Source organism: Contarinia nasturtii, unplaced genomic scaffold, assembly GCF_009176525.2.
Source record: "Contarinia nasturtii isolate CC-2019 unplaced genomic scaffold, AAFC_CNas_1.1 Cnas_scaffold_187, whole genome shotgun sequence".
In the NCBI taxonomy this organism is placed as follows: Eukaryota; Metazoa; Arthropoda; class Insecta; order Diptera; family Cecidomyiidae; genus Contarinia; species Contarinia nasturtii.
In genome coordinates this window covers 9,019,572-9,047,502 of record NW_022197544.1, presented here as the reverse complement: position 1 = coordinate 9,047,502, position 27,931 = coordinate 9,019,572, and the positions used below count along the sequence as shown (strand labels likewise).

The 27,931-nt window shown below is 33.4% G+C and overlaps 4 protein-coding genes across 14 annotated transcripts; all 4 read right to left on the bottom strand.

Moving 5' to 3' along the window:
- Positions 1-1,221: 1,221 nt before the first annotated feature.
- Positions 1,222-6,456, bottom strand: LOC116352079 (protein spaetzle 5). Of its 5 annotated transcripts, none has more exons than XM_031784362.1 (9): positions 6,102-6,453; positions 4,285-4,612; positions 3,808-3,971; positions 3,377-3,733; positions 2,391-2,534; positions 2,015-2,259; positions 1,862-1,928; positions 1,687-1,787; positions 1,222-1,582 (listed from the first exon to the last, which is right to left on the bottom strand). In XM_031784362.1, the coding sequence occupies exons 2-9, from the start codon at positions 4,315-4,317 to the stop codon at positions 1,512-1,514; spliced, it is 1,182 nt and encodes a 393-aa protein (XP_031640222.1). In that variant the 5' UTR covers positions 4,318-4,612; positions 6,102-6,453; the 3' UTR covers positions 1,222-1,511. The 5 variants fall into 5 exon arrangements, with proteins under 5 accessions (XP_031640222.1, XP_031640221.1, XP_031640223.1 ...); XM_031784361.1 differs by having other exon boundaries at positions 4,285-4,834; positions 6,174-6,453; XM_031784363.1 differs by having other exon boundaries at positions 6,326-6,450.
- A 1,902-nt stretch (positions 6,457-8,358) lies between these two features.
- Positions 8,359-11,013, bottom strand: LOC116336827. Its single transcript, XM_031760977.1, has 4 exons — positions 10,292-11,013; positions 8,863-10,157; positions 8,621-8,763; positions 8,359-8,508 (listed from the first exon to the last, which is right to left on the bottom strand). The coding sequence occupies exons 1-4, from the start codon at positions 11,011-11,013 to the stop codon at positions 8,443-8,445; spliced, it is 2,226 nt and encodes a 741-aa protein (XP_031616837.1). The 3' UTR covers positions 8,359-8,442.
- A 1,722-nt stretch (positions 11,014-12,735) lies between these two features.
- On the bottom strand, positions 12,736-23,576 carry LOC116352072 (cystinosin homolog). 7 transcript variants are annotated; one of them, XM_031784340.1, is made up of 10 exons: positions 23,481-23,576; positions 15,332-15,404; positions 15,139-15,241; positions 14,877-15,059; positions 14,568-14,808; positions 14,389-14,508; positions 14,148-14,318; positions 13,958-14,075; positions 13,782-13,884; positions 12,736-12,960 (listed from the first exon to the last, which is right to left on the bottom strand). In XM_031784340.1, exons 1-10 carry the CDS (start codon positions 23,565-23,567, stop codon positions 12,876-12,878), a joined length of 1,284 nt encoding a protein of 427 aa, XP_031640200.1. In that variant the 5' UTR covers positions 23,568-23,576; the 3' UTR covers positions 12,736-12,875. The 7 variants fall into 7 exon arrangements, with proteins under 7 accessions (XP_031640200.1, XP_031640202.1, XP_031640204.1 ...); XM_031784342.1 differs by lacking the exon at positions 23,481-23,576 and adding an exon at positions 23,051-23,330; XM_031784344.1 differs by lacking the exon at positions 23,481-23,576 and adding an exon at positions 22,842-23,031.
- Positions 23,577-24,655: 1,079 nt separating this feature from the next.
- LOC116352067 (melanization protease 1-like) lies at positions 24,656-27,756 on the bottom strand. Its single transcript, XM_031784333.1, has 16 exons — positions 27,556-27,756; positions 27,442-27,498; positions 27,098-27,196; positions 26,971-27,037; positions 26,886-26,917; positions 26,722-26,820; positions 26,457-26,564; positions 26,309-26,385; positions 26,197-26,218; positions 25,992-26,090; positions 25,882-25,932; positions 25,713-25,792; positions 25,514-25,648; positions 25,379-25,438; positions 25,127-25,310; positions 24,656-25,061 (listed from the first exon to the last, which is right to left on the bottom strand). Exons 1-16 carry the CDS (start codon positions 27,596-27,598, stop codon positions 24,697-24,699), a joined length of 1,578 nt encoding a protein of 525 aa, XP_031640193.1. The 5' UTR covers positions 27,599-27,756; the 3' UTR covers positions 24,656-24,696.
- Between the last annotated feature and the right edge of the window lie 175 nt (positions 27,757-27,931).

Here is a 27,931-nt window from a genome sequence, read left to right as displayed (position 1 = left end):
AATTTTGTATTCTATGCGGTAGACGAAAAGACATGAGATAAAAATGATCTACTGGATTGGATGTGTGCGTGCATATGCATTGCTGGAATAACTGGGAATTATTTTTTTTTTTTAGATGAATGATGAAGCGCAGAAAATTAAATAAACAAATGAAACCCGAAACCATGCATCGAGAAATTGCAATGGACGCTTTATTTATTTCATCTCTCTATTATTCTTTCTCATCACAAATAAAAACATTGAGAATGATTTTAAAAAAACCGACGCAAAATATATTCAGAAATATGAATGCACAATTTAAATTAAAGCCGATTAATTAAATTATATATTAACGCACGGGGGTAACGTGTTATGCATACGATGAATTCGAGCGGAATGTCCAGTTTGAGTTCGGGTCTTATAGCTTGATATCATCATGCATGCCGGTGTATTCAACGGGTTTCAATATATAAATAATAAAACTGTTTAACATTGCATTCAATGCAATTTTCACTCAGTTATTTAACATCGTTACCAATGTTCCAACGACATGTCGACCAAGTCCAAAAAAAATGTGAGATAAACATTGTTGAACATGGTTGAAGAAAAAAAAACGTGGCTTTGAATAATCGTGTTTAGGCTATGGATCGGCTGCGAATCTCCGTACTACCAACGTAATTAACGTTATTTGCATTTGATTCGGAGTCTCCGTATACAAGCCTCTATATCCAACCAACAACAACAAAAAACACCAGCTTAATTTTTCGCAAATTTATTCCTTGACTCCGTTTTCTTGATTATTTTCGTTCTTTCGAGAGATCTCTCTCTCTCTCTCTCTTTGTTTGTTATTCAAATCAAGTAGATTAGCTACACAAGCATGTATTTCTGCAACGCGATAATAATTGTTTTACGATTAAGTATTAAGTAATTGCTCATCATTGTTGTTTGTATGCATGGATCGCACCATAATAAGTCGGGCAAATTTTTTATGTAAAGAGAAGAAAAAAAAACACATCGTTCGTTTTAGCGTGCGGATCGCGGCCATCACGGGGCAAACAAAATTATGCGCATTTTGCTGTTATCGCTTGAATGGTGAGAAATTAATTGATAATTAAATAAATTTGAATAACAGTAGAGAGAGAGAGAGAGATACATCCTAAGAAAATAATGAAAAATAAAACGCATAAATGCATAATAAAAAATTCGGTGCCAACCAAAAACAATAAGAAAAATCAACTACTATTTATTTATTCAAAGCGTCTGCTTTATTTTTTATATCGCTCGTTTTCATTCAATTGATTTTTTTTCTTTCCGTTGTGTGTTTCATAAAAAACTAGTGCTAACTTAATTTTTAACAATGTGAAATTGGATCAAATGGATTTTATAAATTAATTATTCGTTCTAGGATTGGCTTGCGTACAGCGACCGCGAGTGTGTGTTTGTATATGATTGCGTTATGAATTATCATCGGACATTCAGAATGAATGATGGTGACGGTGAAGTTTTTGCATTACGAGGTCGCATTGTGACTACTATGTTGGGCCAACTATCGTACACGCACAACAGCTTGGAAACCAAAAAGTATCCGTATATAGATTCGTACCTAGGGGAGAATCGCAAAAGAAAAGAATAGAAATAATCGAAATAGAATCAATAATATTCAAAAATAGAAAAGCAATTTTTAAGTGAATTGCCCCTAGTCCGTACCATCGGCATTCAATGCAATCAATCGCTTCTGCACATACTTTTGTTCACATCTCGATGAATAGCCATTCGGAAGTTGGCAAATGTTTGAACAAACGCTCGATCTAAGCGAAACGATAAAAAAAAGAAACGCTGAAGAAAAAAAATTCACCCAGGATGTGATGCATTTTTAACTTACGCGCACGTTTCCGTTCGCACCAATTGTCGAGTTGTGTCGACCTGATTCACAACATACATCCATTGTCCTGTGTGTTTGTATGTTTGAATAGAGCAAAAGAGAAAAACTTGGATTATTTGATCGATTTTTTTTAAATTCAAAAATGATATATACCTTGACTATTTAAAGCTGCCTGCGGTGTAACATATTGATAGGTCGTTTGACACAATTGTTCTCTTCCGGTACTTTGACGTTTCGTTCGACGATTGGTGTATCGATCATTTAATTCGCTCAACGTGAGTTGATTCGATGAAGATCGTTGTGCAGTATTTATGTATGATGGACGGGTTGCTTCTACGGTTGAATTCTTTGAAAAATACTGTGAAGTTTTTGAGTGCGCAGACACATCGCGAGCATATCTTAAAAAATTTAAAATAAAATTCATTAAATTTCATTTTAAACAAAATTTGCGTTTTTTTTAAATGTAGATGTAAATAGAGATGTTTTTGAATGTAGAACAGTAACCAATGTATTAGTGCGTCGTTCTTACCGTTTAAACCATTTTGCCGGCTGGTATTCGGTCATATGGGAATTTGAACGATAATAGCCAGACATAGAGTTTTGTGTCGGGTGCTGAGGCTGAGGCTGAAACCGATACGGTTCGCTCAGTATATGATTATTGTTGTGTGTCGGTCTTTGTGTGTCGGTGACAGCATGTGTTTATGTGTGTATGTGTGTGTTTAGTACGTCAAAAAAAAATACCCCAGGTGAAATAAAATTGAAACAAAAACAACAATTTATCAATTTTGCGGAACAAAAACAAAAATTAAACCAAAATTAAATTTATCCATTGAATTTATACAAAAATATGTCTGTGGTCATTGAAATAATAAGACACGATAACGAAACGCAAAAATTCACTTTAATTAAGACTCATTTTCATTGAAGTAACACTTTGACAGAAACCGACCACATTTACACGTAAAGCACAATTTTTTGTTGTTGTCGTTGTGTGTTCGCCAATGGTAATTAAACTGACGTTAACTTGTAGTGAATCGATGATGCATGTATGTGTTCAATGTGTGTGTGTAATCGAGACGAAAAATGTAAAGAAATAGAGAAAGAAACCAGGCATTCATTGTAATTGCAGCTTTTTTAATTTTCGTGTTGGTTCTTTTTTTTGCGCAAAAAAAATGTTGTGCGTAATCGTGTGTCATGTTGCCGTTATTGTTGTTGTTGGTCATGTTTCCGTTTTGTTTGCATATGTCGCACCTGAACTATTCAACATAAAATGTGGCCGTGTTCTAGGGCCTAATTACAGTGCTATAACTTCTAGTCATTAAGTCTTATGTTCATATGCTTTTTCGTATACAATTTTGAGTGATCGTACCCGTTCGCACAAATTCGTTCGGCAAAATCGAACAAAAGCCTTACAAAATATTACGAATAAAGCAAAAACCAAGAGAATTGTGGTAGAAACAAACAGTAATATGAAATTCGGGTGTGCAAAAAAAATTTGAAAAAAGAAATTTTCACCTTTGGTTAATTAAGTACGAAAATCCGGACCAGTATCGATCTGCGCCCGGATTGTGATTGACCGTATAGCCATTTGTTGGTAAGTAGCCGGTTGTTGAAGCAGGAGGCGGTGCAACCGTGTGCACTTTATTTGGATTTGGATAATCATAGCCTCTGTCGATTTGATGAAAACCATCGGTTGACACAGCATTTGGTCGTTCGGTAAATGTTGGCGGTTGATTTGGTTCGGGCGGCTTTTGATCAAATGGCGGTATATCATTAAATCGGGTTGCTTCAAAATCGTCAATGGTTTCATCAACGATAAGATTATCGACATTATCAACACCCCATTTATCCAAAAGCAATCGTATCGCCTGTCTACAAAGGATTACAACATTTTATTTAAATGAATTTATTTTACAGCGATACACCGTTTAGAATTGAACTCTTACGATGGATAGTTTGGCACATATTCACAATAAGTTTTGCCTGGTGTTGCACATACTGGTGTTATTCCAAACGTTGACGGAACAAAGTTACACGGTGGCTGTCCGTAAAGGCCACATTTTTGATGCGAAAATCGCGATGATGTCGCCAAAGTTTCACACGATAAAAACTAATTTCACCGAAGTATCCGAACATGAAAGGAAAACAAACACACACCAACCAAATTAAAAATAAACATCTTTAAATAATAAAAATGATTGTGAAAGATTATAGTTAAACAATTGCATGTTGTACGATATAATCGATGCACAAACACAAATCACCTCTGGCCATTATGATAACCACATTCATTTTGTGTACATCAATTTAATTTGAATTTAATAACAATAACGAAACAGCCAACACAAGCAAAAACTAAATGCAAATGACTAAATAAATCTATATAATTTGTTAAAAACAAAAATTTAAAAGTAATATAATACCATAAATGAAATACTCCATAGAAGTGCATTCATTATGATGTGTGAATTTGATGGATGTGTGCTGTTTTCTCACTCTATTACTTATTGGACGTGTTTCGGTTTCTACTCGTGTTGTGCTGCTGTTGTTGGCGTTTTTTTTTCTCTCTTCTTTTTCGCTTGCAAAACACCAATTGATTGCTTGAAGTTGTGTCAGTATTTGATTAATATTCACTTTGGCTAACAAGATTATGTTTTCTTCTTCTTCTTATTTTCTTCAATAGTTCAATTGTTTGTGTACTTCGTATATATTTCATGAAACTATTATCGGCAGAGACAATTAGTGATTTGGCTGTGAAAAATGGGATGATACCGATTGCAAAATCACAACTATCCAATAATAATGTCTTTATTTAAAGAGATATTTGCTTGTTGCTTTAATATTATGTTAATACATCGTTTCGCACTGTAGTACCACACTTTGCTCTCTGCATAGCAAGAACATGATGGGAAATCGTCTAATCACACACACCAACCAGTAACAATAGATTTTTGTTGAGACCAAACAAAAAAACTAAATAAAATAAGCGCACACGACCTAGCGACTTGAATTGAGTGTGAAAATAAACACAGCGACTTGATCTCGATGTGTCTTTATTAACACAAATTATGTTATTTTATTTCAACTGTTTCATCAGCAATCAAGTTGTTTCACATTCAATATACATTTCATGTGAGAAGCGATGATCGAATCCCGATTCAACAACGGTTTAAACGCCTATCGCAATCTTGTGAAAATGTCCAAATCAAGAAAACAATGAGACAGAGCAGAGAAAAACAAATAACAAAACATTAATGAAGTCACAGATATGGTTATGCTATTGAATGCCATTGAATGTGGCCACAAAATTGAAGCGAAAGAGGAAGAAGAAAAACAAATGCACACACATCGACTAGTGGACGAGTGTTGATGAGCAAAAGAGGAACTCTATGCAAAAAATACGGTGACGCAAATGAGAACACATTTGATATGCTTCCTAATCGATTCAATTAGCACATTTCAATTTATTTTCAATTTGTCATTTATGATCCAGCTAAACATCTTTTTCTGTTTGCAAACCATTTACCATACACACAAATCGATGCAGTCAAGAGACAGAGGATATGAATGTATGCGTTAAAAATGCACAAGGCATCTGGTTCTTGATTACGGTACACAATGTTATTTTTGTAGCAGTTGGATAAATGTTCGAATAAAGGTCGCATTTCAAAAAAAATAATAATAATAATAATCAAAAGTTGATCGCGCATCATGGTGATACCGACGAAATAAAAAGGCGCCTTGTTGAATGTCACACTAAGAACGATAACAAACATAAGCATACGAATTGATTGCAAGTAGTTACATGGTGTGCGTGCACATTAAACGATGTTCTGGCGACAAACCACTTGAATTGCATTTATTCTTAGGACAAAACGCGTTCGATATAGTGTAAAAATGCGGTGAGTGTTAAGTGCTACATCGTGTAGTTGCACATCAACAAACTAAAGTCACAAATCGTTCCACATCCGATCATTTACACACATACAAAAATAACAAGACGGAAACGAATCTTTTAAAATTTACAATATTTTTCAACAAAAATAAAGATAACATATTTTTTCTCGCTCCCTCTCTCTACATGATACTAATGAGCAATATTTCGTCATTAAGCACGGATAAAAGAGAAAAACTCCACACGGTTTCGATTTTATTAGCCGAACCAAGCTCACTAATTTCCATATGAATCCAAATACAGAACACGAATTTTCGTTGATGAACCGTGGTACATGAAAATTACTTTCACTAGAAAATCCTCGGTCTGAATCTCCTTTTGCACGAACACAAAACACTGACACACACACATACATACACAAATTTTTCATTGACGAAAGGAACATATGGTCAAATAATTAGTTTTTGATTTGATTTCATTCATGCAGTGAAATATTTAATTCGATGCGAGGAAATGAATTGAATGTGTGTGTTATTTTTTATTATTTGGTTGTGCATGGCCAAACGTACGTTGATCAATTACATTTCACAGTATGAAGCAAGCGCAGTGCAACACACAGATGGAACACCGAAACAAAGAACGATCGCGCGCACAACACACGATTTTTTCGATGCCACACGGTGACGATACATTTATGGTACTGAGTCATAGTCGATCTAGTCGGAAAACAAGCGTCGTTGTCGTTCCGTGTGTATGCAGAATATATGTATATTTGGATGTGGTGTGTGCGATGATGATGATGGGTGAGTGATAGTGAGAGAAAACATTATGATTACCTGAATGTGCAATGCAAAACTATACTCTTTCTCATAATGGTTGGCATATCATTAATGAAATCTCATTACAAAATTACACTCACGAACAACAACAATAATAAGCATTCCAGTTTGAAGTATAAACAATATTTGCGTGCCTTTTATTATTTTGCCGGCTACAGGGCAACCGCTTTTTTCTTTATTAGATGCAATCACAATGCAATGTCAAAGATATATGCTTTTGATTTTTCACATTCAGAGTTTTTACTTAATTTGGCATCAATATTTCATTTTACTTTGTACTTGTCACCAATTTTTTTTTCGAAATAAGATTATCTTCTTTTTATTCCATTGAATTGCAAATAATTGTATTAATAAAAAATAATCATTTTAAATGGGAATCGCTTTTAATTATTCGTAGTTTCGAAAATTAAAAATTTTAATTCATGGAATATTCACAAGACTTCTGATCATAATTCAAAACTGGAATATTTGCTTACAACAACATTAAAAACGATGGAGATCGCGAAAAAATAGGCAAAAGATAAAATCTTAACCCATTTATAACACGCGCCTGTTTATTACTTTCGTTTATCGCAGAATTGAAAGTGAAAAATAAAGAAGGAGAATACCATAAAAGAAAGCAATATAACTCGATGAAGATTTAAAGTGTCATTAGGTTCAATCAAAATGCCGTTTGTAAACATTATTCAAATTTCAACAAAACACACGTTCTTTGCCTCTCTCACTTCGATTTCGGCCCAATTATCAAATTTTTTACACACACCACACATGGGCACGGTAAAATTTAAGAAGGCAAGGGGAGTATATCCACCAATCAAAAACTCTAGCAAATCGAAAAAAATGTCGCTCCTTTGAGTTTTGAAAATAGTTTTTTTATTCCACTCGAAAAAAAATGATTTCGGGGAGGAAGGGGGGATGGGATTTGGCTTAAACACCCTAGAAAATCGAAAGACTTTGATTCATCTCGCACGAAATTGAAGCTCTGAAGATTTAAGGGGTGTTATCCGGATTTACACTGCCTCTGTGCCCATGTATGACATACACACACTTATCGCAAAATTTAAAGAATACATTTGACATAAAGACCTAATTAATATTCCAACATCGAAATATCGGTGGTATTTTCTATTTTTTTTATTTCTTCTTATATTTTGCATATAGTAAAAGAAATTTTTTTTCTCTCCCTCTCCAAAGACGATTTCTTCTGGAACTTTTGGTCACCATAATGCGGCTGTCTTTCTATTGTACCTCTTCTGCCAAGTTGGACGCTTTGCATACAGTAGATATTTATTAAATAAATTAGTTGTTGTCGTGCAAAACCAACACGATCAGTTAACATTTTGTTTTCGTTTGTGTGGCTAATGAATCGGTGTTCGTGTTTCTGGCATTTGTGATTGCTTTGAACTGAACATTTTCATCAAATAAATCTGCCACATAGTCTTTCATGTCTAATAAATCAATAGATGCTTTTTTTGCTGAACGATAAATTTGACAAAATGAAGAAAAAAGAAATTCACATTAAGTAACGAACCGTTTTTCACTTTGTTTTATTACAGTCTTTTGGAGAATCTCTGGCACATTAGCTAATCCGATTTGTTTTGATTTTTACTTGTATACTAATTTATTACATATGGTAAATCGAAGCAAAATCTAATTCTTTTTTTACATTTTCTTGTTGAATTACCTGCTACACTGTAAAATAGAAGGGATTAAATATTAATCATTTGGGATTTTTCATCAAAATAATCCAAAAGGATTAAATTTTAGCACTGTAGGATTAAATTTAAATACTTACTAATTGTAGCGAATTGTAGGACCACGTTGAAATCCCGCACAAAACCCAGGGCTTACGGCCGAGAGCTCCGCGCTTGATCCAGATGAGAACGCAATGTTCGTTGTGTTGTTTGTTGATTCTGAAAATGACAATGATTATATCAATTTCTAAATATGAACTTAAATTAAAAGTATGTGTAGCTTCAATTGATTAGATAAATTCAAAGCAGAATTATTGAAATGATTACATACTTGATTGGATGCTGCTCGTCTTGATTGTCGAGCTCGTGCTGGTGGTGCTGGCGGTGGATCTCCTTCTCCTGCATTTTCTTCTTCTTCTTCAACATTCCGTTGAAATGCTGGATGTAGCTCTATATTCATAACAGCACACCATCCTGTTTGTTTGTAAGGAATAAAAAAAACGAATTCATTGTCTATTGTTCATTGACTTGTTCATATTAAACTGAGAGCATATCAATTTAACAAACACAAACCTTTGTAGAGAATGTTACGACCTGCATTTGCATCACGATTCCAGGTGATAGTACGCCCAATTCGAGTTTTCTCTTCATATTTACTAAATTTTGATGCCATACGTGGACCTTCAGTACGGGGACGATGTTTTCGTTGCTGCGTCAATTTGCGATTGCTTTTTCGTGATTCAATCGGACCTTGGGCTTTTCCAAGCACATTTTCTCCACACAATGGTTCGCATCCATGGCATGTGAGATAGCGATATTTCTCCTTTACTTTGCCTCTTTTTGTCGGTTTTTCAAGTTCACGGAAGCACAACGAACATAATTTGGTCGTCCGAAATTCGTCCACCTCGACCACTGTATATTTACGGCGACGTTTCAACTTCTCGAACAAATCTCGCACCTTCGATCGAATATATCCTCGGGCTGGTGAATCTGCCGCAATGAAACGATCACCGACAAATATGAACGTTTGCTTACCATCGATGAGCTTGGTTGCATATGCATCAAGTGCTCTATTCGTGTCAATGTACTGGAGAAATGCTTGCAAAGCGTATTCATACTGTGTGTATGCTGTGAACTCTTCTTCAAAATGACGCAAAATATGATCAGCATATGATTTATGGTCTTCGGCTCGTGAACCAGGCTGCTCATCAAATGACTCACGATGTAGACGCATCTTTTCATCGATTTCAATTGTCAACTTTTTGCGCCATTTGTTCCGTCGCGATGAATTTATCATATCTTGGTATTGGCCCGATGTCAATCGAATGATTGTTTCAGTGCGATTATTTCGATCGTTGAAATTGTTAATGCGCACACCACCAATGACCAAACGTAGTCCAGGATCGAGACCATACACCTGTTGGCTTTTCAGAAGCATCTCTTGTGTCTCTTTCATACGCTCTTCATCGTCTTTTTCAATGATGAATTTTGTTCGTTCCATCAAAAATGACATACCGACACCATCTGTTTGAATGGAGTTGTCGAATTTTATTGTTGCATGGCCATCATTTTTGTTTCTCGGTTCTCTTTCGATGCTATCGATGTCGAAATACAGACGCCATAATACATCCCATTCTTTATTTTTGATGTCTTCCTCCTGTTTTGGGCCGCCGTTTTTATTGCGAAATAATCGATGTGGACATTCTATCTGTCTCAACATGCGATAAAACACTCTACGATCAATTCGAATGTAATGTCTTTCGAACGATGACGTTGGTAGCACGGTGAAATTTCTGTATTCACGAAGCTCGGTTCGTTCACCTCGCTTCAATGCGGCTTTTCGTTCACGTTCATGATTGCGAATGTACCTATTTTTGTATATTTCCCAAAAAATAAATTGATAAAATTACTCGTGTGATATTTGTAGAATTTTCAAAATGGAAAAAAATCGCATAAAAAATACAATCGTTTGATTCACAATAATAAATGAACGAAAGCTCACTGTTGCAAATTCAGGAATATTGGTATGTATTTGAACCAATTGCTTTCCATAGCAAAAAAGTACCCTTTCCCATCGTCGAATCGGATTGGCTTTGATGTATTTTCCAGTTCCCACATCAAATTCAGGTCTGGCACACAGTTGGAGTTTCGCTTGAATAAGAAATCCATGGTGTCATCAATTTGTGCTTTGCTCGCGTTTTGATGTGTGAAAAACTTTCGGATGCGTGAGTGAGCGTGCATACAAATATTATTTTTGTAATTTGTATAAAACATTTGTACTGCGTATTCAACTACATTCCCGAATCCTCCAATTACTGGAGCTCGAACACCGTATTTTTGGCAATAGTACCAAATGCCGTAATACAACCTGTACCCGCTTTCTCTGGCGTCGTTAAATGCATGCTCAATGAACTGAACGCCGTAAAACCAATCTCGAAATAAATTTTTGTCGACGAATTGAGTATAGAATGCTTCGATTTGCTCGTCTGTACTGCGCTTGAAATGATCACTGGTGAAATAATGCAAATTCAGTGCACCCAATATGTAGCACCGTGTCATTTCTAATACGTATACGTCGATCAACTGAGCAAATTTTCCAGTGTTAATGGGCAGATTCACTTTTAAACCTTTTCGAGCACTTTTTTTAATTGTTTGGTGTTCTTTAATTTTTATCTTCTTTCGTGGCTTAAACGCCGATTCGTGATTCCGTTTGCGACCGCTCATTTTTAGCAACTGTTAACGTATTGGAATCTCCACCGATATTTATACCTCGAAATATTGATGAATAATCAAAATATATTTTGATAAATATAAAAGTGCCGGTTTAAAAATATTCAGGCCACTGTTATATTTATCAAAAACTACAATGACTATGATAGACTATGCATGCCATCAAATAAATTTATTAATTATACTCAAAAATCGGTTGATTTAGCAATGTATTATTGTTGATGAATTTATAGGTTCCTGGTATTTTAAAAACAGGCCTCTAAAAATTTATCAAAATATACAATCACCGATTCATGTGATCGAACGGGTTCACAATAAACAAATATCAATGCGTTCATTTCACTCTTGCATAAATACAATTTCATAATTCTGCAGTCCGATTTCAAATGCTGACAAAATGTTCGCTAAATTACACTCCCAAAGGTGTGATACTGAATTTATGTTGATATTCGATGCAAAAGAATCTTATTGAAAATCATTCGTCAACAAAGCAAGAATTAATCTTTCGTCAACACGCATTTTACGATAGTGTTTCGGTTGTTCAAGATTCTGATGGATTTTGAAAATTTTGCAAAATGTTTGCCATGTTACCCTTTTGAAAAAAAATCACTGAGCACACAAAAGCGGTTGTGACATGGAATGTTGATATTGATGCGAACCGACCCAAAATTCTATTGAAAACCATTCGCTAATCAATTCTTTACTTTGTTTTCACTAGCTATAAAATATTTTATCAGAAATCTAATAAATTGCACAGAAGCGATGGAAAAAATGATTCTATTGAGAATTATATTCTAATAAACAAACTAATCGAAATTCCAACAGAAACAAAATTTAGTTTTTTCGACAGCGGTGCACGTGATTTACACAATAAACATAAGACCGTGAAAGGTTATGTTTGCAATCGAATGACAATGACAAGCATTTGAAGTTTCATGTAAATGTCAATACAATATGAAACAGTGTTCCAAAGGAAGATTCATTTTGAGATATTTTTTTACAAACAACAAAAAAGTGTTTATTGAACTCAAGTTAAAAAATATAAAATGATCCCATTGGATTACTTTTTAGTCCTTTTGGATTAATCGTAGCTGAAAATCCCAAAATACTAAATATTAATACCACCGATATAAGAGTGTAGCATTCCAATTATCTTTGAAAATACCTTTGATAAAGTTTTATTTACTCATTTTTTATTGATAAAAATCGTTGTGATTAGTTCAATTCGCATAGTGGTCGTGCACGTTAAAGTACATGTTGATTATTATCGGTTATAAATTCATAATAAACATTCAAACTGAGTGAAACTACCATATCGATTCTCAATATGTTAAAGCTCCGTAGATGGCGACACATATTTGTATTACGGCAAAATATACTGCTGAAGTTATCGCGGTTTTTCTATGGGAAATTCAAATCGAATTTTCAACCAAAATTCGATTTTTTTTAATTCTTTATTTTATTCATTGATTATTCAAATTTTCATTCATATCATTAAAATTACGAAGGCATTTCCATATTATTGATATTTCATTTAAATATGATAAACAATTAAAGGCAAACGAAATTCGATTTTTTGTAAGGAATAAGAATGAATATGATGAAAACCTTTATTCTTTTTTATTGGAAAGAGTGATAGTTGATTCGTATAAATTCCGAAATTGCGATTATTTCCGCGAGGAAGAAAAAGCTGTTCAAACAATAAAAGTCATGGAGTCATGATGAGTTTAAGTAGTTTTTTTAATAATTCAGTCTTTATTCGAACAAAAGATAGTGTCTGAACAAAAGCTTAAAAATAGTTTTTTTAGGTAACTCCAGCGAAAGTTCGCATCGAACGTTGAATACAGCTCGCCCGTTTAGCTTGACACTTCATCATTTTCTTCCGTAATTTCCGTTGGCTCATGGTTTTCGCCAACTATTTCCGTATATGGAGCTAGATTTCTGGAAATGAAAATGAAAATGAAATAATATTTGTTTCGAAATGTCGAAAGCAAAGATAGATAACAACTAAATTAATGCGAAATATGTTTGTTTTTCAGCTCTAACGGCTTGTGGCGGAACCAAGCGGCCAATTATGAAATAATGTTAGCAAGTTCTACATGAATATGCCGATTTGGCTCTATACTACTGTGGAAGCAACCTTGCGCTTACTCGAGTAAGCAACTTTCTTCAATAAGTTGAAAAATTAGGGCTATATATAGCCAAAGCTATGACTTGATTACTCGGAATCTCAAAATTCAGCCAAATAAAGGTTTTGTGTCAGTGTACTTCAACATTGCTTATGGAGAGATAAGTTGACCGAAAATAAAGATTGATTTTATAGCATAGAATTTGGAAGCAGAGAAAGCAGAGAAACCAGAGAAACATGTTTCAAACGAATGTAGAAAGTCAATGCACCGATATGAAGATAGTTTAGCATTGTGTACAAGCAAGAAAAAAGGGAAAACTCCATCGAGACAAACCGCTTCTTTATTCATAACTTTGTTTTGATTTTTTTTGCTTCCTTCTATTCTTCTTTCTATTATTCTTAATTTACGATATAATCGTTTTATTGGAATTACGAAAACTATTTGAAAAACGCTATCATCTATAAACGCTGGCTCTTAATCTAATTACAAGTACAAAATTCTTAATATTATTGATTTGATGAAATGTCCATCAAACGTGTCCAGTTAATTTGTCTTTCGGTTCTCTAGTTTTGTGCAAAATAGAATCGTGAAATGTGAAATAAAATAAGAATGATCATAAATTTATTTACAAACCTATAGAAAACATAATGCTGTAACAAGAATAGAATATCAAACATCACAGAAAATAGTCCAAGCCCAAATTTGGTTGGATCGCCGAAAATTGATACCCAGTCATCTAAATATTTTATGCAAAAAAGAATAATCACAATGAATAACATGATTTCAAAGGAGTCAACTGTCTAATTCACCATAATTGTGTGCATTTAACATCATTTGCAGCATACTCAAAGTGCCTCCCGTAAAATCGAGCAAAACATTTCCGATCGACCAACCAATCGTACTTTTTCTTTGGTAGTTCATGTACGCCTGTGCAAAAGTTAAAAAAAAAAAACAAATTTAGAAAAAAACATTCGTAATCGTGTTAATTTTGTTTGTTACTTGTGGTAAATATTTGATGAGTGTGATCGTTAGTTTAATGTAACTGCAAATATACAAAAAGTCCAACCAATGTATAATTTTTACTGTAGCTAGCACCGCTGAGAGAACTCCGCATACAGCAAACAATGACAAAAGTGATCGACCAACCATCGAAACACGCTGATCAGCTCTCTAAATATGTAAACAAATGTGAATTGATTAAACTTTCACTCGGCCAACGAAATCAAATGATGGTACAAACTTCGTAAGCGAAACACTGAAAGATTGTGATAAGAGTGGCGAATACGGCATGACATGCGAAAAAAACATCATTCAATTGTACTGGATTCAAACCGCGTGGAAAGCGTCGAGCATATTCATCCTGAAACATTCAATTTATTAGTGATAAATTCAAAATGATTCTCATGTTGTTTTCGTTACCTGAATTTCCGGCACCAAATACAGTCCAATGTTAAACATACCATACAAAATAAAACCGACAATGTTCAGTGATAGAAAGTCAAAATTCAATCCGACTACACTTTTTCGTTTGAAATTGGTGTAAATCTGTGGATAGAATGACACTGACCACGCCACAAAATAGCACCAACCAATGGCTGATGAAATCGTTATCAAATCAGTTGAAACAGCCACCACAACACGAACGAAGAGATTCTCCGTACTAAATAAATAAAAAATGAATCGGTGGTTATAAAATGATTAATAGATATTCAAGTTAAATATTCGTACTCAATGGCATCGTCTGGCTTTGCGCTGGCTGTGATTTCAACGTGTCCCGCCGATTGTCCAATTATCTTGACATTTGCTAAGCCACCAGAATTCGGACCAAATTTTAACACTTTCGGTTCGAGTTGTACTAATCCTTCGTGTGACACTTTAAGTGTTACATTAACTTCTTTATCGATGAGGCCACTGTTGAATACAAAAAAAAATAATTGTTTATGAATTTTTTGAAAGATGTTGTTTTTCTGTCTTAATTTATAAAACTAACTTCAATTGAACTGCAAATGTTTCGAACTGTTCGACGACGACAAGCGCATCATGTGTTGATATATTTATTGTTGCATTCTTTTTCTGACACTCGGCTAGATGATCTGCTCGATGGGGGAAAATTGAAATTGATTGAGTCATTTCATTCTATAAAATATGTTTAATGAAATGAAAGTGAATTTAATGTAACTTACGAGACGACAATAATGCGATGGTCAGTAAAAATGCAATGACCGTACGTTGCGATAGTTCCATTGCAATAAAATTCTGAATTTTAAACAGAAAGAATGAAAAAAAATTACATTTTTAGGGGCAAATAAAGGTGAACATAGAACTGATAAATGAAATCTCAATATGAATTGGTTGTGATGCTCATTTTATATGAATGATCCAAATATATTATTGGAAGTATAAATTAAAACGTAAGGATTTTTCACTGAAATTGGGCATTTATTTCAAGAGGATGGTACACATTTTTTTATTCAAAGTATTGTCCATCGCTAGCCACTACTTTTTCCCATTTTCCAGGCAATTCATGGATTCCGTGCCAAAAGAATGGTTGTTGTTTTGAACGAAACCACGAACCGACCCAATTTGCGATTTCCTCCGAAGAAGTGAAGCGTTTGCCTGCCAATTCGTTTTGCATCGTTCGAAACAAGTAGTAATCAGAAGGAGCAATGTCTGGTGAATACGGCGGGTGGGGTAGAACTTCCCATCCTATTGTCGACAAGTATTGTTTGACGACATTTGCAATATGTGGCCGAGCATTGTCATGTTGAAGAATTAACCGGTTGTGTTTTCCCCTCCATTTTTTCCGATCTTTGTCCAATGCTCGCTTCAATCGCATCAGTTGTAGTCGATAGCGATCTCCTGTGACTGTTTCACCCACTATACACGATACCCTTTTGATCCCACTAAACACAGAGCATTACCTTGAAACCATGAATATCTTCCTTTGCGTGCGATGGTCCTGGTTCGCCGCGTCGAACGTATGATTTTTTTCGCTTTGGGATATCGTAGTGGATCCACTTTTCATCGCCCGTAACAATTCGATCCAAAAATGACTTGCTTTTTTGTATTGCGAGCAGCATTCCACAGATGGTAAAACGCCTTTCAACATCTCTCGGTTTCAATTCGTGCGGCAACTAGTTTCCAAAGTTTTGGATGAACCCTAATGCTTTTAAACGTTGTGAAATGGTTGCTTGAGTAACTTCCAATGATTTAGCGAGTTCTTCTTGCATTTGGCATGGATCTTCATCGAGTAACAATTCCAATTCTTCATCTTCAAATTTTTTCGGCTGGCCTGGACGCTCTTTGTCTTCCGTGTCAAAATCACCACTTCTGAATCTTCTAAACCATTTTTCACATACACTTATTGAAATTGAATATTTGGGATACGTTTCCGACAACAAACGATGACATTCAGCAGCACTTTTCTTTTGATTAAAGTACAAAAGCATTGCTTCCCGCAAATGCTGTTTTGTTGGAACGTAATTCGACATTTTAATCGCAATAAAAAACTTGTGTGTGCAGAATTGTTTTCACTTTGACAGATCGAATTTAGTAGATTTTTTGACGCTCTTTAAGATACAACAGCTTTCACTGTCCAAACAATTGCATGTGTGATAGATATGAAGTTAGATACGAATCCTTACGTTTTAATTTATATTTCCAATAATTCTCTGTAAAAAAAGTCTGAAATTGGAATTTTATTATAATTATTTTACATTGTAATATGATGCAGATTGGTCAACTGGTTTTTATGAAATTCACGTTTCAAATATCTTTATATGTGTATAGTAGCCCATTTCCTGGGCAGTATATTTCACGTTTCAAGGGGAATGTCTTAACTTAAACAATTCGAAATAATTAACTAGAAATACACTGAACATTAATTAAACAGATTTTGAGCGGTTATCTCCAAAACAAAGTCGATTTCTGAAATTAATTCAAATTTTAGAATTTGGGCTTTTGTTTCGATTTACGTCCAATTTATATTTAACTTGTTGACCGTATTGTGTAGGCTGTAAGTATCAAAGACATTGAACTGAAAATGGCTTATTATAGCCAGTCTTACGCACATATTCAATACCTAATTATTTCGAACCAATTCCATGGTGATATTCTACCTGCTTTAATCACTTTTTCCAAACATAGCACGATAAACTTTTGAACTTTGTCTCAGAAGAAGAGAAATCAATTCGAAAATTAAATTAAAATTTTATTTTTTTTCTCAAAAACAAAAAATCGAAAGTTTTGTATAGAAGGCACCTTTATTTTTGGTTGAAATTTCATGAAACTTGGTGATATTACTTATTTTGGTCAGAAAATAAGATACACAAGTTTTCATGGTGATTGGGTCACTGCAAATTTTCATGATTTTCCAGTAAAATGTACCTCCTTTCCTTTCAAGTCGCTGTCTTATATGGAATCGCAAGTTGAAAATTTCTTCATATCTTGAATCTGGGGACTATAAGACATGTTTTCTGAAATGGCCATAAAATTGTGCCAAAAATGTTCCACCCTACTGCACATGAACACTTATCATGCTCTTCGTTATTATGGATATGCACGTAAGAAAATAAAAGCCGTAGATTAGAAGAGTTTCTTTGCGTATATGCGACTATCGGGGATAAACGGCTAACTTTTCTTGTAAAATATGAACAAAAAAAAAAAGAAATGTTTGATGACCAACGTAAACACAGTAGTCATTTTATTGTGCCGACTTTCTGCTAGAGAAAAATTTCAGTCAAAGACAATCAAATCAAAGCATTTTTGTCATTAAAAAACTTTTCAAATGATAAAAAATAGCAAAAAATTGGTGTCAATTAATTAACATCATCAACTCCGCGGATGCGACAGTCTCGTCTTTGTTTGATTTTAATGTGACTGGCAATTAGTCATTTGAGATAAAAATGAATACGGTTGGCTGGTTTCACTTTATTTACTCATCTGAAAAAATGTGTTACTCTTCCGTGTACGTCGTACTAGGAGCCGAGTCACATGTCATCATTGTTCATTGTAGCTATGGCAGTGGTTTCATGCTCAAATTTTGTTTTTCTCGTTTACAATTGAGAACTGGAATTTGGCACCTCTGAACGATCCATGGTAATGAGCAAAAATCCGCTATGTTTGTATCTTACTATCGTGTATTATATCAAGCACCTGCTGTAGCATTTATCAGCTCTAGAAACGTGCTTGAATTGAGCACACAGAGAGAAGACCGGCTTTATATTGCTTGCACACGTTGAAATAAACTGGTAATAAACAAACAAAGTTTATTTTGTTCGATACGTACGGCTTCAATTAGCACTCTTGCATTCTATTCATTCTTCTCGATAATTTTCAACATAAATTTGAAATTATAGAACCATATCATTCATTTGAATGACATTTTTAACGAACTGTCTATGTTCCCAATGAAATTCAATATCTAACTATGTCAACAATTTTGCGTAATATTCTTTCAACTTTTTTAGAATTCTCTTTAGATGACATAATGAAGACATGAAGTAGTTGGAATGATTTGCAAAATGTCTGTTTTCAACATTGTATAAATGAATACGAATTCAGGAGGTGTACGTTCAATTTGAATGATACACAATATTCTTATCGACTTCATAACCATTACAAAAACTATCAGAAACAGAACAAATTTCAAATTCAGTTAAAATGAAATAATGATTTATACACATGTTGCTCAATTATTGTAATTAAATGCAATTTTCTAATAGCAACAAACGATTATTCGACACGCTAAATACCAATAATAATAATATACATGCAATACAGTACACAGCGTTATAAAATCATTCGTTTAACTATCCCGACGGTATGAAATTATGGTCGGAAAGAAAGGAGTTGATTGAGACAAATTTAATTATTGATAGTGCCGGAATGTGCATGTGACCTTCTGATTCACGTTGGGTTGATGTTATCTGTAGGCATCTAAATTGGCCAAGATAGGCTATCGTTCAGTAATTTTTAACCATTTAGAATTTACGAAAATAATAACTTAAAAATATTCAAATATCTGCGTAAATAAATAAAAGAAAAGTGATAAAAAAAACACCATTAATTTGAGTCAACACATAATAGAAATTTTATTTCATAAAATCAAGAATTCAAGACTCAAATTAAAAGTGTTTTCTTAATCATTTTTCGTTTATTTATTCATCGGAGTCAACGTATTTGTTCTTTTTTATTCAATATCTACGTGAATATTTTGATACTGGTGATCTTTGGCTGTCCCTTATTTTTTGTTTTGTTCCGTTTTGTTGTAAAAAGTGACTAAATCGGAACCAGGTGGAAATCAATTGAAAAAAAACATCTAAATTTCTTTTTAAAAAAATTAGATTAAATAATTTTCAAGGTCTATCTACGTCGAATAAATATGAATTGATAAAGTTCTCAAGCCCATTTTAAATATAGTTTTGGTAGGTTTTGTGTTATTATCATTTGCCCAGTAACAAATCCAAGACAATTCAAGTCAACCAAATCTTCTAAAAATCACTGTAGTTCTTGAACCGTAATTTTAGAGCGATAAAAGACATTTCGAAAAATGTGCTGAAACGCAAATTGTACTGACTTGCTTGATAAGTTAATTTAACATATACGGGAATTCGTATGGCAAGATGTAATATCAAAACATATCCACGCAGGATGCTGTTGTAACAACTAACGAAACGCGTTCGTTAAAAGTTGATTATATCAATGGAAAAACGATCCCATTTCCCATGACTATTTACTGAATTTAAAAACACGCTTGCCGCAATGCTATAGTTACAAAATAAACATAACAGAATAATTAGTGAACAAAATACTCGAGTTCAATGATTCAAACTCTTGGCTCGAATGAAATCTATTTGCTAAACAATTGACAGCTCATTGATTATATATAGAACAACTATTCTATTCGATTTATCAGTCAAAATCGATGAATGAAATATCTTTGTATTTGTTTTTTTCTTTCAATTATGCATCTAAATACACGTGAATAAATCGGCTGATTTGGTATCTGTGACAGTAAAATAATGCACGATTTGCGTACGTAAGTTCGATGAAATTTAAATGTATTCCATTCTTGATTGAGATATTGTGTTCGCTTTTCTCTGCACCCTAATTTATTTGAATTGTACGTGCGTCAATTCAAAAGCACTTGTAATTGTATCTTTTTTCGAAAAAATGATGATGATTTTTTGAAAAATTGCTGTATGTAAACAATTGATATCACCGGAGGTGATATAGACACATTATCATTTTTAATCAGAATTTTTCGAAATGCCTTTCGATCATTACAATTCAGAATATTATTTTATTTACTTAGATACCGACTGATATTGAATCATTTCTGTGTTTTTTCATTTTTTTTTGATTTTTTAATCTCTTCAAAAAATGCGATTGTTAAAACACTTGAGAATAAGCAAGTTCCTATCTCTTTTCTCATTTTTTCTTTCATTATTCTTTTTTTGAACAGTTTTATCAGTCAATTTTTTAATTGGCTTTTGCATTTTTCAAAATGCAATGAGCTGTCGTTTTTTCAAAAATCTAGAGCACAAGACGTCAGCAGTTTTGATCGTATACTGTTTTATTGCTGGCCATAAATATTATCATTTTCTAAACATATTTAGAAAAAAAATTGTCTTGTAGGAAATAATGCATTTTATGATAGTTTGGGCGTGAACAATGCATGATCTTTTCAGCCATTACTATTGAACCGAATCAAATGTGAATTCTGATTAGACTTCAATGTGGATTAGTTATCAAAGCTAAATTGATTTGATAGAATAACTTCTATTGTAAAATTTATGATGAAATCTCGATGTTTGTTCAAAACAATGTAACTAAATGATTTAAATGACGCTACTGAACTTAGAGAGAGAGAGAGAGCACAACAATGTGGCAATTGGTGATATAAATCAGTGAACTCTGGGTGAACATTATATGTTCTGATCGATGTTTGAGCTTGACGCAGTAATGAACTAGGCTCAATGTTAACGCTGGAGGTAAACAACCATTTAAATCAATTTATTTTTTAATTAATAATTCGTTTCAACGAAAGTTAAGCGTACGTAAACACGTTTCGATGACTTGTTAGTTGAGAATAAAGAAAAAAACTGACTCAAAAATTCAATAACATATTAGCTCTTTATACTTTTTTATCCTTTGAATAATGAATATTTTTGCGACACAATTTATTCGGGTTTTATTCCGAGTGCGTTTCAGTGAAACGTGTATGTTTTGTTTTTGCCAAATTGTGAATAAGTGCAATTAACAAAAAACGTCATCAACAAAGAGTAATCAATGCATGCGTAATTTAAAGTCTGGCCAAAATTCTACTTAAATGATGACTATGTAAAATTTCCGATTTGCAATGAGTAATTTTCATTCGAAATCAAAAGATTACGTATAATTCGAGAAAATGAGGATTTTTCCTTAAAATCAAACAAATTATTAACGATTTTTAATTCAATTCTGAAAATTTTCTATTGGAAAATATAAACACACACACACTTAATTTTCACCTAATTATGATTGAAGATTGGCCGTTCTGTAAGATCACACAGCTAAATGTTTTAGCGGGCTGTATTCAAGTTCGCGCGCGTGTTTCAGATGGAGCTTAGTTCTATTATGGCTGAGTTTTACAAACCGACTGAAATGGAGACCGAGACCGACACCGGACGATACCCAGTTAAATCGTTTGCAATACGGCTTCGTATGCATCAATACACAGCGAGACAACAACACGATGGCATAAATTTTTGTACTTCTACAACATCAATGCGGCAACACAAAAACACAAAAAAAAAATACCGATACACACCATACCCGTTTCGTTCAATGTGAAATGCTTCTCAGAAATCTCAATCTCTTTTACTGTGTGACCATGTGTATCTCTCTGTGTGTCGATGTTTTCATTCGGTATTTGTGGACAGTTATTAAACTTATTTGAAAAAAAAAGAAGTGTAACAATATCGGTTTCTTCAATGAACTTGGTGAAAAGGCCGTTGTATTTGTATGCATCGACATTCTACTGTTTATTGATGAGAAAGCGAGCGCAGAACTTGCGACTGAGAGCACACATGCAGAGACGGAAGCATTTAATCTGGTGCACAGCATCAAATTATGGCTTTCGATTATTAACAAGAAAGCCATAATCGAAACAACGCTGATAATGGTTGCATCAATCAATGAAATCGACGAAGAATGCAAATGAATTTTTTTCTTCTTTTTGAATACCTGTAGGAGTCGTAAACTGTTGACTTTATCTGTACAAGCCAGTTCAATTTAATTAGGGTGCATTCTTTTTTTTGCGATAAACATTTGTATGCGCTGTTGTTTTACTTTTTGCATTTCAATTTTTACAGAGAACATTCATCCGTTCGTATCGAAAATACCAGCATTGAATGAATTGAGAACGAAAAATAATGTTTTTTTTACATTTTGATTTACGATAAAATAAAGTACACCATTCTTTCACTCTAATCGTCACCATTACTCATTATATTGAAGTATTTTTTACTATAAATAGAAATTCGGAATGTGAAATGTGTTCATTATCGATTTGTTGACTAAGTTTTTCGATATCTAAATAAACAAATTGGCATAATAACAAATCTATCTCGCCCTATGAACTAGGTTTACTTAATCCAATGTGCTAAATATTTAAAAAAAAAAAATGTGTGTTCTTATCAATAGCCTTACCTCAACTCAAGTCAATTCAATGCACGCCAATTGAATGTGATATTTGATTTTTAATATGTAAACAAACGGTAATTCGAATAATATGTAGATTTTTTTTGTTTTCGCGCACAAAACGTGATTCATGAATTCAATTTGATTATTAGACTTTGTAAATGTGCGCATTTAATTAGAATTGTTTTGAGTCAAGGAATTCATGTTGTTTTTGATACCCGCATTAAAATCAATTCACTGAAATCTCAGATTTTGCCCATGTCCTGTTTTATATTTATATAACTCATTTTTAATTCATATTTTAACAAACAATGTTCATAATATTGACACACAACTCATGTTATGATCCAATTTTCAATCACAATCACTCTTTGTATATATTCATTAAAATGATACATTTTTGTAAGCACACGGAACGTGACTAAGATGTAAATGTAAATGTTTTTATATACTGAACGTAATTTAATTCATCTATATTGCGTGGAACACCCAAATACAATGTCACAATAATATAAAACAAACATATCACAACAGATCGGCGTTTACAAAGTTTTATTTATAAATGATTTTGACGTGTTATTTAATAAGACACGCTTTTCATTTACCAAACTTTCTTCAATAAGAAAAATAAAATCAAAAATACTTTACAAATTTTGTGTATTTTTTAACTTTCTTTGATGACTTTCGTTTGAATGGGCGTTCTGCATCTATATTATTTATTTTGATTGTCATCATTTCGCTGTTTCAGATGGATGTCGAACATGCAAATTGTTGATAAACAAAAAGTCACTGCCGATTGCTTTGAGAGGGGGTTAAACAGCGACAACTTCACGCCGGTCGACTGTCTAATGTCATTTTTCAGCTGATTTAAAGATTCAATTTATGTCGTTACAAAGTCGATTTCAATTGAAATGTTTCTCTTTTGTTTCTATCCGATTGAATTTATAAATCTATTATGAATTTTGACTATTTGCTTCTCATGAACTTAATTTTGACCGGACTATGTAGTAGTAGTGATCATACCAAAATAGCCAAACATTTTTTTCACTTGGATCGGAGCCATATTCTGAAATGATTGACACTTTTAACATATTTGCAGGACTTTTTCCAAAACGGAAATAGATTGAGCAAACTAGAATATGCCACAGAATCTATGTAAGTTAGAAATGGTTTTTATCTTTTAAGCAATATAACAATGACTAAGAAATAAAAAATTTAGATACGAAATTATGATGTCATGTTGGAAATCCGATCCCGAGACACGCCCATTATTCAATAGTCTTGCAGAGACCATTTCCGATCTTATGACCTGATGATCGCGAGAAATTTATCAATTTAAATAAATCATTTATGGAATCAAATGCTGAAAAAGATAAACCTGAAGAAAGTGACATAAATTCACACTCATGCTCATGCTTTCATTCTCTCTTTTCTCCTAAAAAACGAAACAAAAAAACATTGAATTTGAGATGCCCATTTATGGTTCATTGCAGCCAATTGATGGTTCAAATTAAAACAAAACTACAGAAAATAAAGATCAAGTACTACACATTATCAGTGAAATTGTATTTTTTACTGCTTTTTCACTCAGTTATAACTGGCGATAGTTCTGTATGTTACTCTGTATTTACCAATGTTCGGAAATGTGATATATTCGCTGAGCTGAGCGCTCAGACATATAAATGCGAAAATTCGAATACTAAGTTTTGTAACCAATTAGGAGACCATCGTCGTAATAAACAATCAATTTCATTAGCATTTTCAATTATTTAAAAACCGTAATTTAATCGTATTGTTTTTTTAATAAAATAATTTTTTAAAAATTGTAATTATTCAATATTTTTGTTTTTATTTCTGTATTTCTTCAGTTAAATGTGGAATTGACGCCGTTTGGCCAAACGTTTGATTCGATCCAGTCCAAATAGTAAGACACTCTGGTAAAAATACTTGGTAGCCTGTCTGTTTCGCAGCCGGTACTAAACGAAACGATGCCGACAATTTTGGCTATTTTTGAATCAGAACGATAGATTTGAAGTGGTCCACCATTGTATCCTTGGCAGCTATCGCTTTTCATTCTCACATCACGTGCACAATACTGACTCTCACTGACCCCATTTCGAAAAGATGCACCATTTGGGTGTTGGTTATATTCAAAAATCGTACTATTACATTCCTCCAGTGGCAATGTTGTCATATTGGCCTTGAGCAGTACATTCGATCTATTACGTCCTATATTTTGAAATAAATGGCAAATTAACTTGATATTATAATATAATATTTTTGTTCAAACTTACGCGCTGTAGAAATCATTCCCCAACCGGTAACAATGAGATTTGCTTTTGGATTTATGTCACTTGAAAGTGTTTGTAAACAGGCTGGTCTGGAAAATTCTGAAAACTCGATGGATCGTGTGACTCGAATCAACGCAATGTCATTCTTCGATGATGTTGATGAATAGTTTGGGTGCCGTATGATTTGCTATTTAAAATGATTATGAGTAAATAAATAATAATTTCAACAATACGTAAGTGTTTATCATAAATCACCTCTATATTATGATTTTGGGGACTATTTGGATTCATCATGTCGTCGTCGATCAAATTTAACTGTTAGAAGTAAAAAAATACGAGTCAATCTTTAAAATTGTCTTTCTTAATCGAGATCAAAAGTTTTTCACTCACTCCAATTCGAACTACAGAGAGTTGACGTGCCAATGTTGTACAATGTGCTGCTGTCAGTATAAAAAAGTTTGATATAATTGTGCCTACACATTTAAAATTAATTTTATTTTTTTCATCGACGTAGCCCAAAGCAACCTTAACAAGAAATAAGTAGTAGAATATTAGCTGTCGTCAAAACGAATTATTTCAAATGGTTTACCATCCATGGAAATTCAGCAGCTTCTGCAGGATCGTCATTCAAAGTGTCGTCTGTTTGAAGATTTGAATACGAATCACAAGCTGTTTCGAAAAAAAGACGAATTTCAATTGAGTTTAGAATCAAGCATTCTCTTTGTGAATGCTTGTTTAGAATTTTATTTGGTAGTTACCATTTTGTGCAGTGAATGTTTTTCTAAGTAAATCAAGGATCTTTGAGTAACCTGAAAACAGTGGATTATTTACGTTACAAAGAAATATTGTTAATATTCAATTCATCTACCTTTTTCTCTAGCCAAGTTTCTAGCGGTTTGTTTCTTTTGGTTTGTGACTTTGCGATTTGCGCCATTACGAAGTAGAATTTCAACAACTTTGTCTTTGCCTGTGAATAAAACCAATGATTTCTTATTGAATTCAATTGAAATTCTTTTGAACACCACCTCAATGATTTTTGCTCTACTTGATTGATTTCGGTGTTTCAAAATTACCATTATGAGCAGCCATATGAAGCTAAAAAAAATGTTGATCAATAAGAAGAATCAGCAATATTAAAAGGAGCTTCTAGATATTCAAAAATTTGCAATAAAGAAAAATATATACCGGCGTATTTCCGTCTTTATTTAAACTGTTGACATTTGCCCCGTTGTGAATTAAAATTTCAACAATTTTCTCATAACCTGAATGAAAGGATTAATTTGTTTCAATTCACTTTGATCAATTTATTTTGTGTTTTTTTTTTTTAAATTGCCTTTGACAGCTGCTAAATGCAACGGCGTCGGTGTATCCATCAATTGTCCATTTACAACATTGACACTTGCCCCATTGTAAGCTAACAGTTCGACCATTTTATCATCACCTATAAGATTGTTGACGAGTTAAAAAAATAATGTATGTTTGGTTCTCTTCATGCGCAGACGTTGTATGTCTCGACGATCGATTTACACGATACTGGCCGGTATCCGAAGCCAAATTCTTTTGGCAATCACAAAATAGATTAGTTTTATTTAAATTACCTCCAGAAATAACTGAAAATAAAGGACTGTACCCTTCTTTGTCCACAAAGTTTACACTTGCACCATTATGAATTAATAGTTCGACAATTTTTTCATAACCTAAATGAAAGAATAAATTTATTTCATTTATTTAGAATTGTAAGGTCTTGTCTTATTTCAATTACCATTCACAGCAGCCACATATAATGGTGTATACCTGTAGAGAATAAAGGTTAAACAACTGAATATAACAACTGAAAATGTGTGTACCCCAGTTTGTTCACAGCGTTGACACTTGCACCATTGCGTAATAATAATTCAACAACCGTCGGCAAATCTAAATGAAAGGATTCATTTATTTCACTTCTTGTAGTTGATTTTACTTTATTTCAATTACCATTCGATGCTGCAATATGCAATGGTATGTTCCCATCTTCATTTGCAATGTTGACATCCGCTCCATCGTCAATGAGATCTTGAATGATGTTTTCGTTTCCTGCATTGAATTACTACTACTATTAGTTTCAACTCAATATAATGTACTTTAATAATTAATAATTATTGTGATTTTTGTATTGTAGAGAATTTAAAGATTTAAAAATAATCATCCAAATTCGAGGAATTTATTGTTTCCTAAAAAAATTCAGCATTCAAATTTAGTGTGTTTAACTCAGAAAAATGCCACGTATAAATTGTAGAGTGAAAAAACAACTATAATTAACAATTCACATTACAAAATACCATTTTTAATCGCGGTGATTATTGGGGCATCTTGGCGCCTCGCATTGATTTGTCGCCCTAAAATACAAAGAATATTGAAAACTGCACTCAAGAAAAATCACTGAACTGTTTTACCTGGAAGAGCACTAATCAACCATAAGAATATGGAAATGCGCATTTCAATTTTGTTAGCAAATAGAAGAAAAAATCACAAATTTTAGATAGTGCAAAGCAGGTTTTGTAAGTGCCTGACGCCTAACACGTCAAATAAAGTTATCTAATTGACTTCAGTAAAGAAATAAAAGACGTGCGGATCAAGTGAATGTTTGTATTGAACTGAAGCTCGTAGGGCTGTACAATATTATCGTTTCTCAATAAAGACAAACTTTCTCTTTGTTGAATGGTCATTTTTCAACATACAGTTGAGGCGCACGTATAGCACAACAATTATAAACGCGTTAAACCTAGGGGGTAGACACCAATTCAAAATGAAAAATCTATGTTAAAATAC

Bases quoted from the DNA above. Each gene is read 5' to 3' on its own strand.
- LOC116352079 (XM_031784362.1), bottom strand. From the start codon at position 4,317: ATGAATGCACTTCTATGGAGTATTTCATTTATG. The intron at 3,734-3,807 runs GTAAGAGTTCAA...AATCCTTTGTAG, and splicing joins TATGTGCCAAACTATCCATC to ACAGGCGATACGATTGCTTT. The intron at 1,583-1,686 runs GTACGGACTAGG...ATTCTCCCCTAG, and splicing joins GATTGCATTGAATGCCGATG to GTACGAATCTATATACGGAT.
- LOC116336827 (XM_031760977.1), bottom strand. From the start codon at position 11,013: ATGAGCGGTCGCAAACGGAATCACGAATCGGCGTTTAAGCCACGAAAG. The intron at 10,158-10,291 runs GTGAGCTTTCGT...ATACAAAAATAG, and splicing joins ATATTCCTGAATTTGCAACA to GTACATTCGCAATCATGAAC. The intron at 8,764-8,862 runs GTTTGTGTTTGT...ACAAACAAACAG, and splicing joins TCGTAACATTCTCTACAAAG to GATGGTGTGCTGTTATGAAT.
- LOC116352072 (XM_031784340.1), bottom strand. From the start codon at position 23,567: ATGATGACAATCAAAATAAATAATATAGATGCAGAACGCCCATTCAAA. The intron at 14,076-14,147 runs GTAACAAACAAA...ACTTTTGCACAG, and splicing joins TCATCAAATATTTACCACAA to GCGTACATGAACTACCAAAG. The intron at 12,961-13,781 runs GTTTGTAAATAA...TTTCATTTCCAG, and splicing joins CAGCATTATGTTTTCTATAG to AAATCTAGCTCCATATACGG.
- LOC116352067 (XM_031784333.1), bottom strand. From the start codon at position 27,598: ATGCGCATTTCCATATTCTTATGGTTGATTAGTGCTCTTCCAG. The intron at 26,918-26,970 runs GTACACACATTT...TATTCTCTACAG, and splicing joins AACGCTGTGAACAAACTGGG to GTATACACCATTATATGTGG. The intron at 25,649-25,712 runs GTAAACCATTTG...TTTCTTGTTAAG, and splicing joins CTGCTGAATTTCCATGGATG to GTTGCTTTGGGCTACGTCGA.